The sequence below is a fragment of the Monodelphis domestica genome, chromosome 3 (assembly GCF_027887165.1).
Source record: "Monodelphis domestica isolate mMonDom1 chromosome 3, mMonDom1.pri, whole genome shotgun sequence".
NCBI lineage: Eukaryota > Metazoa > Chordata > Mammalia > Didelphimorphia > Didelphidae > Monodelphis > Monodelphis domestica.
In genome coordinates this window covers 518,993,408-519,005,982 of record NC_077229.1, presented here as the reverse complement: position 1 = coordinate 519,005,982, position 12,575 = coordinate 518,993,408, and the positions used below count along the sequence as shown (strand labels likewise).

The 12,575-nt window shown below is 35.2% G+C and overlaps 1 protein-coding gene across 13 annotated transcripts in view; it reads left to right on the top strand.

Moving 5' to 3' along the window:
* PARP8 (poly(ADP-ribose) polymerase family member 8) overlaps nucleotides 1-12,575 on the top strand; it is a 454,001-nt gene that overhangs the window by 321,318 nt on the left and 120,108 nt on the right. The window contains exon 1 of one of the 13 annotated variants that reach the window (XM_007486287.2): nucleotides 5,849-6,277. The exons of the other annotated variants lie outside the window; for them this stretch is intronic. Coding sequence (XP_007486349.1) covers nucleotides 6,229-6,277 — 49 coding nt within the window. The 5' untranslated portion in view covers nucleotides 5,849-6,228. Of the gene's footprint in view, nucleotides 1-5,848; nucleotides 6,278-12,575 lie in introns of those variants that run through there. 13 annotated transcript variants of the gene reach the window in all.

The following is a 12,575-nucleotide window of genomic DNA, read 5'->3' as shown; positions in this document are numbered from 1 at the left end:
AAGTTCTAAGAGCCACCTCCCACTGCTGATTCAATCATCCTTTAATATTTCTGGTGGCTCAAATTCTAACCCCAGGGTACTATATAGGATTTTGGTCTCACTCCAGGCTTGATCAGGTCAAGCACTCAATACACAGTAGACTGTTCTGTACAAGGGGATCTACCTTGAGCTCTGGCAATGGCCAATCAGCACAAGCCAGCACCCTGGAGACTGCTCCTTCCAGAGACTGGGGGCCCAGCTCTGAGTCTATGCAGTACCCCAGACTGGGATTCTGGTCCTCACCACAAGCCCAGATTGAGACTCCTGGCCTTGCTCTGGGTCCACACATATCACGCTGCACAGCACAGATTGCCCCAGGCTGCAATTTCAGACTTCACAAGTTTGCCTGGATCTTTAAAGGTTGCTTTTTGGGTGGAACTGCTGATGGCCCAGGTTGGGTCTCAAGGTCTAGATCAGGGGTCCCCAAACTACGGCTCATGGTCCACATGTGGTCCCCCCACAGACCATTTATCTGCCCCCCACTGCACTTCTGGAAGGGGAACCTCTTTCATTGGTGGTCAGTGAGAGGAACACTGTATGTGGTGGCACTGCAAAGCATGGTGTTGCTCTCGTACAGTACTACTTCTTGTGACATGATCCTGTGCGTGGCGCCTTTTTCTGAGAGTAACTGAAGGAGAACAAGGTGCCTCGTAAAGCCATGTGGCTGCCCAATGGAAGACATCAGAATGATGAGCAGTGATCTGGGGGAGGGGATTCCAACTGTGTATACAGCTGCCTGGTATAGTGGTGGTGATGATGGGTCTGTGCAAGGTGTGACAGACCCATCCCAGTCAGCGCTGCAGCCTCTGCTATCCCAGACAGTGGTATACAGATTTGTTAATAGTTTTTTTTAATAGTCCAGCCCTCCAACAGTCTGAGGGACAGTGAACTGGCCTGTAAAAAGTTTGGGGACTCCTGGTCTAGATGTTGATATGGGTTCAGAACCTAGAACAGTAGATGTGGGGTAGTAGGGGCAGGCACAGAGGTTGCTGTTAGCTTGCTCCTTACCTCTTGCTGTAGCCTCCTACTGGCTATGCTCCCCTCTCACTTCATTGCCCCAGATGCTCTTTTCCTACCTCTTAAATTGTCCTCTTCATAGAACTTGCTTCACTCTTTCTTCTTGTTGGTTCTTTTGCTCCTGTATTTCATTTAAGATTGTTTGGAGAGGATTGTCGTGTTAGTTTCAAGCTTCCCTGCTTTTCCTCTGCCATCTTCTCCCTGCATTCCTAATACTAATCTCACTTTATCATCATGTATGATCTTTGATATATACTGCTATAGCCAACTTGCTCAGATTTTATTTGAAAAAATTTGCCTCAATATTCATGAAGGGAATTGATCTCTTTATTTTCTTTCTATCTTTTTGCTCCTGTTGATTTAGATATCAAAACCATATTTTTACCATAGAAGGAATTTGGTAGGTCTTTTTCTCTACATATTTTTTCAATTTATATGGAATTATAATTAATTATTATTGAAATGTTTGGTAGAATTCTTTTGCACATCTATCTGGTCCTGGAGATTTTTTCATAGTGACTTCATTTATGACTTGTTCAATTTCTTTTTCCTAAAATATGTTTATTTAAACATTTTATTCCTTTTTTTGTTAATATGGCCAATTTATATTTGTATAAGCATTCATCTATTTCTCTTATATTGTTAGTTTTCTTGTCATGTAATTGGTCAAGATAATTCCTAATAATTGCTTTTATTTCTTCTTCTTTGGTTATGTATTCATCCTTTTAATTTTTGATACTGGTAATTTGTTTTCTACTTATTTAAAAATCAAATTAACCATTTCCCCCTTCATAAAACATGACTATAGTTTTATTCATTCATTTAGTAATTTTTTCTCCTTTTAATTTTATTAAGTACTTTTTTTACATTTCTATTTTGGTGTTTAATTTGTGATATTTAACTTGTTCTTCTATTTTTTTAGTTGCATGCTCAATTCATTAATCTGCTCTTCCTTTAGAATTTAGAATTTAGAGAACTGAATTTTCCCTAAAGTATTGCTTTGGCTACTTAGCACAAATTTTGTTATGATGTCTTCTTGTCTTTAAGGAAATTTTTGTTTCTATGATTTATTCTTTGACTCACTCTTTCTTTAGCATTGGATTATTTATTTGCTAATAACCCAAATACAACAGTTTAATCACTGATTGCTAGGATTTGCAGAGTAAGTACCTAAATTTTTTATAATTCTGTTGAAGTTTATTTTTTATTATTTTTATGGAAGTGGATATGATTTGTTTTTATGGTTTTATTTGGGCATCAACACTGCATTTGAGATTTTTTTAGTTTATATAGTAAATCTACTTGAAAAATTATGAACAATTATAATTCAATTATTGCCCTTTTATACTTGGGTAATTGTATTACTATATGCTTTGTGATGTATCAGAGCCTAAATTTACATAAATTTTTATTTGTAATGGTAGGATTACAAGTAGGCATTATTCATCCTTAGGAATTATGTGTCTATAATGGTTTTATAATACAGGAAATGTACTAGAAGGATTCAATTGGTGGAAACAGTTTCTATGCTTGATAAAACTTGACAGATATTTTGCATTCTATTTCTTTACCCATTTCTTGGAGTTCTCTTAAGAGACGTTGAAAGTATTTTACCTCAAAGATGTTACAGAAATAAAATCAGTATTTAGGTTATGATTTTGTCACTGAGAATGGCATGTTACTATGTTAATCATCCGCATACACATACCTCATATATAGTCATAAAGATAATAATGTTTTATTTATTATGAATTGTTTAAAGAATTGAGTGATCCCCCACTCCTTCTGATTTTCTTTGAAAGCACTTTGTAAGCAATAAATCACTTTATAAAGATAAATATAACTTATGATGATGACAGTGATGATGCTTTTGATAGTGAATAATTCACTGATATTTAACTAGGGAAATTGTCCCAATAGGTACCATGGACAGCTCAGTAATCATACTGTCAGTTGTCAGAAGGCTCTGCTGGATGTGCAGCCCATTGTCTTTGACTACAAGTGGGAATTTCACAGGTCTTCCCTGAAATGATTTAACATATGAAGCTAACTAAGCAAGGTTGCTTAATTACCAAAACAAACAAACAAACAAAAAACAACCTACATAGGTTCAACCTATTATCTCTTAATAAGGTGCCCTCACATAAAAGAGGTACAAATTGACACATATAACCCCTTCCTCACCCAGGACAGTTCTAGGCCAAGGATAATTTTAGAGCTTGTTTTCCATTTATAGAGGCATTCCTCTTAAAATCCCAAAAGACAAATTCCAAAATAAAAAAAAGATTATTCTTTTATTATAAAAAGATTGGTTAATTATTTTTTGAATGAATACTTTCTTTGATCAAATTTACAAAGGAACCAAGAATTCAGAATGGATTTCAATGACCATCCCAATTTACCAAAAAATAAAAAAGATGAACCTGTTGTATAGTTCATTGACCTCAAGATCATAAAACTTAATAGAAAAACTAGGTTCCCCAATTAAAAATCCTATTTCTATTGGATTTAAATTTCCTTCCCTCTCCACAAAAGGCCATATACATTTTTGAAAACTCTATTGGGCAAAGTGCAACTGACTGTACTAGGGCCTTATGGTGTAATTGGTAAGAATATTAGATAATCAATCAAAAGAGCTGGTACAGCCCAAAGAGGTCTGGTTTTGTAATAAGAGCTGCTTCATTTCTAGACTCTGACACTTATTACCTATTTGTGAACTAGGTAGAGCAAGTTGTTTAACCTCTGTCTCAAATTTATTCATCTATAAAATGAATTGACATATAACTATTACTACTCTCTAATACTTAATGGTGTTATATATATATGTATATATATATATATGTAAATTATATATATAAATAGTGTGACACAGTTCCATTATTTTTTCCATATCTATTGAGTCTGTTTCCTCATATACATACCTACCCACATACCATAGTGAAATAGAATATATATTATATACTTTATAAGGACATCATATCACTAAATATAAATATATATACAAATAATGTAGCAGATAGTTTCTAGTAACTAAAGTAGATTTCGATCTTATATTTTATTTTCAAATATCAGTATATCAAGAAATGGAAGTTAGTTCTTTTTTAGTTATTATAGATTTAACAATTACTACCACTTCCAAAAAAATTTAACAAAACAAATGTATAAAAAGATTTGGTGTAAAACCACAAACTCCACATTGTGTACAATTTGTTTTAAATATGTAAATTATATATATATTATATCTAATACAATATAAATACCCTCTTCTTTTGAGTTCCCTTTGGATTTGATTTTGAGGCTTTTATTTTTCTTAATGTAATCATGGTATGTATTCTTATTCTCTTTTCTTTTCATCTCTTCATTTATTTCCCCTATATTATTTATATTTCCTATAGTCATCATTTCGATATCATAATACAATCCATTACATTCAAATATTACAATCTCTTCTGCCACTGTCCCCATTCATTGAATCAGTGTTATTTCCAGTTATTTTGTCATGATAAACAAAGCTTCCATGAATATTTTTATATAAACACAGTTTTTTAACTTTAGGTAAATTCCCTTAGGCCTTAACCCCTAATAATGAGATCTCTAGTTTAATGAGCATTAACATCTTTATAACTCTTAATTTTTAATTCTATCTTTTCTTAAAAAAAAAAAGAAAATCATAGCTGCTCTACCAATGTAATATTAGGCCTGTTTCTCCATGCATTTAATTTGATCACATTAGCTGGTTTGGTTCTCAGTTAACATATATTACCAGGACCATATTGTGCTAGGTGGTTGGTCCTTAGGCAACACACACAATCTGTTGTCAGTATCATCTTCTTTTCTAAAGAAGTTTTTTCAATTTGATCATACCCAGGAAAACTTTTGTCCCCAATGCTACAACCCCTTAGGATGCAGGATTATCTCCATAGTATGATGAGTGTTAAGGCTTTTGCAGAATTGTTGTTCCACCAGAAACTATGTTTGTGTTATGTGTATGCTCAGACTTAGATTTACTATTAACCTCATGTTGGTGTAGGGGTACTTTCCAGAGATCTATCTTATTTCTCTTGTTTAAAGTTCTAATCATCTCCTTAACTTCTTTTTAAATTTTTTCCTTAGATTTATCTACTTCTGAGAGGGGAAAATTAAAGTCTGCCACTACTATTTTTGTTATCTATTTCCATCTATGTCTCATTTAGTTTTTCCTTTAAAAATCTGGGTGCTTTACTACTTGGTACATACATCACAAATATTGCATTTCATTATTTACAGTACCCTACAACATAATATAATTACTCTTTTTATTCCTTTCACTTACATCCATGTTAGACCCAACTGTCAGAATTCATGACTCTGGATCAGTTGAGGCATAGTATATTCTACTTCAGCCCCTTACCTTCACTCTATGTTTGCCTTTCATTTTCAGTGTGTTTTTTAAATAAATAACACATTGTCAAGTATTATTTTTTTGGATCCTTTCTGCTATCCATTTTCTTCATATGTGTGAATTCATCTCATTATACTCAATGCTATAGTTACTAGATGTGTATTTCCATCTGTCCCACTTCTCCTCGTTGTTTGTCCCCTTCTTTCTTTTCTTTCTGCCATATCCATCCTCACATGTCTAATTTCCTTTGACCACTAGCTTCTCCTATTCACATCCTTTCCCCCAAATCCCCCCTTGTTCTCTCCTTATTCTCCTTGTTCCAGATTGGCCAACCTTTCCAATTGTCACTCCATTATTCCTTATTAATTTTTATTTTATCTGCCTTTCCAAAAATTCTTTCCTTACCTTTTATCCCCCTACTATGGCATCCTACTTCTTGATTCTCTTATCCCCTCACTTGAAACCTCCCAACTTCCTTTCTTTCCATGCCTCCTTATCCTTTCTCTTTATCCACTATTCTATATCTTATTTCCTTAGTCCTCTTAGGGGAATCCCAGTCCTTCCTTTATCCCTTTCTCAAACTTTCCTATTTATATGTTAAGAAAAATTTTACTCTTTTAATTATGTATTGAAATGTTGGGATAGAGAGTGAGGTCCTTCCCAATACTAGTAAAAGGAAACCAGCTGCTAGAGGGGCGGGTTAAAGTATAGCACTTCCTCCTTCTCCCCAGAGCTTAAAGGAGTCTGGACCTGACCTAGAGTGAGTCAAACCCTCCCAACTCTGCTTCTAGATGACTTTGAAATCTTCCCTCCTATTACAAACTTCAGAGACAGTCTTTGGTATACTAATTTGCTAATTTATTTGGTAAAGAGATAAAAAGGGGAAAAAGGAAGGACAGAGGGATTGGGTAGACCCTACCCCTTTATTTTCTATAGCTATATTTGAGGGGAGATCAAAATGATGGTATAAGATGATCTTCAAAACAAAGCAGTAATACTTCTTCAGCACAAGCCAGGTAGGAAAAGGTATATGGAAACCCAACTCTGCTCCCTAATTCCGGACAGAGTCTCTGGTGAGAGAGTCAGAAGAGAAGTCAATGAGTGCCCAGACCTCCTTCTGGCCAACAGTTTTCTCCTTTTGAATCTTCTTTGCAATTCCATGGAGTTCTCTTCCCTACTGGTTCATGACTGTTCCATCTGCTTCTCTTGGGTTCATTTTCATTACCTTTCAGGCTTTACTCTGCTCTTTTTCATTCTTCCTTGATTATAGTATATTATCCTATGTGGAGTGTGAGTCAGGTTTCAGTACCTCAGCCCTCCACTCTCTTGTCCCCTTCTCTGGAGCAGTTCCTCCACTTATTACTCTTCCATATGAGATAGCCATTGCACCCTGTCTCCTCCTAATCTATTACACTACCATTTTAACTCATTCCATTGCATTCACTCAGCATTGAATCTTCCATGCATACCCACCTCTTCAGAATACCCAAACAATGATGCTATTCCCTGGGAATATAGGTGCCATTTTTCCATACCAGGAACCCCCCCCCCCCATAACTCTTTGGCCTTTTGGGTTGCTGGAGATTAGCATTTCATTACATTTGTATGTTTCTTATAGAAGAAATTTTCTGCTAAGGCCTGGGTTTTTCTCCAGGAATAGTTGGAACTCCTTTAGTTTGTTAAATATCCATTTTTTTTCTTTTATAATTATGCTCGCCTATGCTGGATATGTTATCCTTGGCTGTAAGCCCAATTCTTTTTCTCTGTGAAAGGCTATATTCCAGAATTTCTTTTAATGTTGTGGCTACTAAGTTTTGTGTTTTTCTGACTGTAATCCACAGTATTTAAAAATTTTAAATGTTACTTTTGTAGTATTTTCTTCTAAAGCTGGAGGCTATGGAAATTAGCAGTGATGTTCCTGTGCATTTTGATCTTTGGGTCTCTGACATGGTATTCAGTAGATTTTTTTCAATTTCTATTTTACCCTCTGTTTCTAAAAATTCTGGGTAATTTTCCTTGATGATTTCTTGGATTATGGCGTATAGACCTTTTTTTTTCTTGGGGGTCCAATTATTCTTACATTGTCTCTCCTATATATCAGTTGTTTTTCTGAGATGTTTCATATTCTCTTTTATTATTCCATTCTTTTAATTTTGCTTTTCTATTTTTTTTGTTATCTTTGGAAATGGTTAGCTTTGCCTTTTCCAATTCGAATGCTTAATACTTTATTTTCTTACATAAGTTTCTGGATTTCTTTTTCCCTTTGGTTGATATTTCTGTCATAATTTTCTTAATTTTCTTGTATTGCTATTATTTTTCCCTAATTTTTGCTCTACCTCTGTAATTTGGTTTAATTGGTCTTTTCCAAAAACCTCTTTTTGCACTTGTGTTCTCTTACCATATTTCTTTGCTCTTTTTTCAAGTAGGCAAATGCCTTACTTCACTGTCCTCTGAGTTCTAGCCAAGATCTTCTCTGTTACCATATTTATTTATAAAAATATTTTTTAGTGGCCAGGCCAATGGAATTAATTATTGGCTTTTTTTTTCTGGAGCCCCATGAATTCTGTTGTGTTGATATGCTATCTTAGGTCTAAGGGATTTTTAAAAATTTGTTTTTTCCTGGATCCTATTTAGTTATTGCAGTTTTTATAGTCCTGATTTGGATGAACTCCTAGTCCTTAACTCAAGCCCCAGTTTGCAGGTATTCTAACCAGGCAGTGATCTCATTGCTACTGAAACAGCCAGTTTCCCTTCCCCTATGGCAACAACCAAGGTCTCAGCTGATAGGGTCCTAATCTCTCAGTAGACATACTCACTGGTGCTGACTTCCTTATTTCTCCTCTCCTACTATCTCAGTGCTGGACAGAGAAAGTGTCTAGTCCATGTTTTTAGCCTTCCAGTCTTTCGTTTATTAGCAATGAGGCTTGAGTTCCTGTACTTAGGGCTTGGTGCCCACCTCCAATGGACTAGTTGGGGTCTCCTGAGCCAAAGCCCTTTGCCTTCAGCTTCATATTCCAGCTTTATACTCAGGGATCCTTCTGCTCTGCAAACTAATCCTGCCCCCAGGGCTGCTTTGTGGATTCCCTCTGTTTGTTCTGTTCCTTCCCCCAGAGATTATGACTTTGGAATTGGGCCCAGGGAAGTTACAAACCTTTCTCTTTAGTTGTATTTGGGTGTTCAGTTTTACTCTGGACTCATCAATTTTTTCCACTTTTGATGTTGATTTTATATAGTTATTTTTGGTTGTTTATTGGGGCTTTAAGGAAGGTAATAAAACTTCACACCCTTTTCTACCATCTTCCCATAATTTTGTGTCTAAGTTAGTTGTTCTTTGGAGGGAAAATAGTCTTTTAAAAAATGCTGGAAAATTTTCACTTTCCTCATGATTTTCAAATGTGATATAGAATAGTAAAATTAATAATTTGATAAAATATTAATATAAAAACATTATATAAAAATTAAAATAGAAAATTCATTTCATCTTAGCTCCTGTAGTGCAGATTTCTTACATCAAAATGCACATCCATTGATTGGCTTCTACGTTTTCACTAAATTAATAGTATGTCTCTGAGTTAGAAATTTAGATTATAGCTTGTGAAAGTCAGGAACAGTGCAGTATATACAAATTATATATTACTTTCTCTATTGCAGTATTGTTAATAAGAGCAAAAAAACCCCTAGTCACCAGAGAGTCACTTAAACTCTGACCTCTGGGCAATTCTTGGAGACCATAAGGCACAAATAAGCTTGGATAGCTGATTTAGTGGAGTAAGTTTCATGCTAACTGCCTTGGTCATCTCATTGTCTTCCATAGGTTTGTCATCTGTGTAGAGTCAATTCACAAATCCATATATCCAACACTAATTTCTTTTGTTAGCTACCATATAAGTAAGACTAGGTATTCTATAATTTACTATTCATTTTTGTACAACCTTGACAACTAAGATTTATTTTTTGTTTTACATTTTAAAATAATATCAGATTTCTTGGGACTATGGTCTTCAAAATTGGGGTGACAACCATAATATAGCTGTACATCTCCTACTGTTTCAAACACATTTTTGAACTGTATGTCCATTAGGCATCTCAAATCCAGCAGGTTTAAATCAGAATTTATTATCTTTTTCTTAAAACCATACCCTTTCCCAATGTTTTCTAATGCCTGCCCAAGACACTGTATGCCCTTTTTACCATTAATGTCTGCATCATTTGATTTCTTGATGATTTCTTAGATCTTTTTTCTCAATCCATTCGCTTAGTCAAAGACAATCTCTATCCAAAGCTTGTTATTTCTACTTTCATAACTTCTCATATAAATTTACTTTTTTTCTGTTTTACATCAACAATAGTATTTAGGACCCTCATTACCTATACTATAGAAACAGATTTATAACTTTTTACCCCATTGTAAGTTGTCCTCTCTGATTCCAATTTGATTTTTCTATTTTAAAACCTCTATCTTCCATCTTAGAATCAATACTCTATATTGGTTGTAAGACAAAAGAACAGTAATGACCAGGCTATAGAAGTTAAGTGACTTACTTAGGGTCACACATCTAGGATATGTCTGAGGTCAGATTTGAATCTAGGACCACCCATTTCCAGACCTATCTTTCTATCTACTGAGCTACTTATCTGACCCCCAATTTGATTTTTCCGCATTGATCTACCATGTCATCCCACTGCCCATTGAGTCCAGCAGATCCCTTTTACATCTAAAATCAAACAGGACAATTTTTAGAAACTGGATCTAAAGATGCTAGATATTTTAAAAATAATGACAGTATACTATGTTGTTGTCAGTGTTGTTATTTACAAAGCTAGACAATGTGGGTATTGATTTTGCTTTTCTGTGTAAGAAGTTTTATTTTCCTGTTTTCTGAGTCAGAATGAGAAAGTCAAGAGGGATGGAATGCAGACCTGAAAATAAAATAAAATTGAATTTTACAAAAATGAATCTAGAGAGGAAAGAAGGCTCAGAAGGCTGGAAAAAATAATGCGTCATGCTCATTAAAGCTGTATACACAGCCATGACACACTAGTGATGGTGCCTGAAAGATCTAAAAGAAGAAATTCATACAAAAGTAGAGAATATGAGTAGAGTATACAGCCTACCTCCCATATACATATCCAGGATTATTATATATTGCTTTCCTTTCCTCTCTTTTTTAGGCAAATGAGCTATTCCCCAAGCTTGACATCCTCCATCCCATTTATGTGGCTTTGCAACGACCATGCTCTACTATACCTTATCTGATGCATTAACTGCACCCTCTACTCACTTTCACCTCTTTCCTCAAGATTCAGCTCCAATGTAGCATAAACCACAAAGCTTTCCCTGATCTCTAGTCATTATTTCTTTTCACAAAATATTTTATTCATTCTGTATTCCCCATAGCAGAATGTAAACTTGTTGAGTTTAGGGAACAGTTCAGTTTTATCTCCATATTCTTAGCACACAGCAGAGTATCCTTTACTTAGCAAACATCTAATAAATAAATATTTGTTGAATTAAAATGTGCTTACCGATAGCTGGTTTATCTTAAAAATGTAAATTGTTGAGAAGAGCGAGTCAGTAATGGTAAATATTTTTTTAAACACTGAATCTGAGTGACAGTGTATTAAGAGCTGTACTCGGGAATACTCAGGTTAAGTATCGTTTTGTTTTTCAGTCATGTTTTTAGTCATTTCTGTCCCTTTATAACTCCATGTACGGTTTTCTTGGTAAAGATACTGGAATTGGTTTGCCATTTCTTTCTCCAGCTCATTTTACAGATGAGAAAACTGAGGTAAATGGGCTCAAGAGATTTGCTGAGAGTAACATAGCTAGTAATTTTCTGAAATAAACAGAAAAATAAACCAGTTAATATCGAAAAGCAAAATCAATACCCACGTTGTCCAGGCTTATAAGCAACAACAACATAGTATACTGCCAATATTTAAGGATGTCTTTTTGATTCTAGGCTGAGTGTTCTATCTACTGTGCCACCTATCTGTCCCAAAAGTTCATTAGTAGACACACTCATTTTTGTTATGGCTTGTTTTTTAAATGTAATTTTGTTCCAATACTATTGAAGTATTAGGGAATAATTAAAGCAAAATTAATATTGCTTAGACATGCAGATTGAATCAATGAAAAACAGTAAGAATAAAAAAAGCTACACCACTTCACAATAATTCACAAATCAAAGCACTTTGACCATTTTTTCAACAAGCAAATTCCAGGTCATTTTCAAGGTAATTTATTGAGTTTTTCCCTCTCCAAGTCCTCATGCCCCGGTCCCCCACTTCTCCTCACATCTAATCGTGACCCACTAAGGCTACTTGTTCATCTAAGTGGTCTATTTTTCCTGGGCCCAGGGTACAGATTGACCAGCAACCCAAATCCCTGGACGTGACCAAGATGTATTGTAATATTTATGTTTTTCTTAAACCACTTAACCTGTTTTAAGCTGTACCACTTGGGTTCTGATCTGATCTTTTTTTCAATGTGTAACTGATGAAGTCTGAATTTTTATCATAAGCTCAGTGTGGTTTTTATTGTGTCATTTTCCATAGCATGTGGATGTTTCATTCTAACAGTACCGACTATATAAATCTATGGGGAGGAAGGTCCTCAGAGTCATTTAAGGCATGTTAGTCATCTCCCAAATGAGAAAGCGGAAGCCCTGGCCCATGAATGTTTTACTAGATATTCCCTGGGTTGTATCAGAGACAGCTTTGAATTTGTGCTTTCTTCTTTTGGAACCAGCCATCTTTCCACTATATCTCATACTGCTTCCTTTAAATGCTAATTGTGTGATTTCATCCTCACTTAACCTCTAATGTTCCTTGAGGGTCACTCTTTAATATAAAATGCAGATGAATTGCATATCTGATTTGGTAGAGGGATTCTCCATGTCAAGAACTGAAAACTTTGAATACCCAGATCCTAAAAAAGCATTATATGAATTAGATCACACACGGGTATAAAGAACCCAACTCTTGAGGACTTCCGGTTAAGATGGCGGCTTAGAGAAAGCTAAAGCTCAGATCTCCGGAAAACCCTTCCCGACCGATCTCAAACTAGAAGCTCCTAAGGCGCCGAAATTCAAAACGATCAACAGCACAGACCCTGGGAACCCTCCTCCTGGACCTG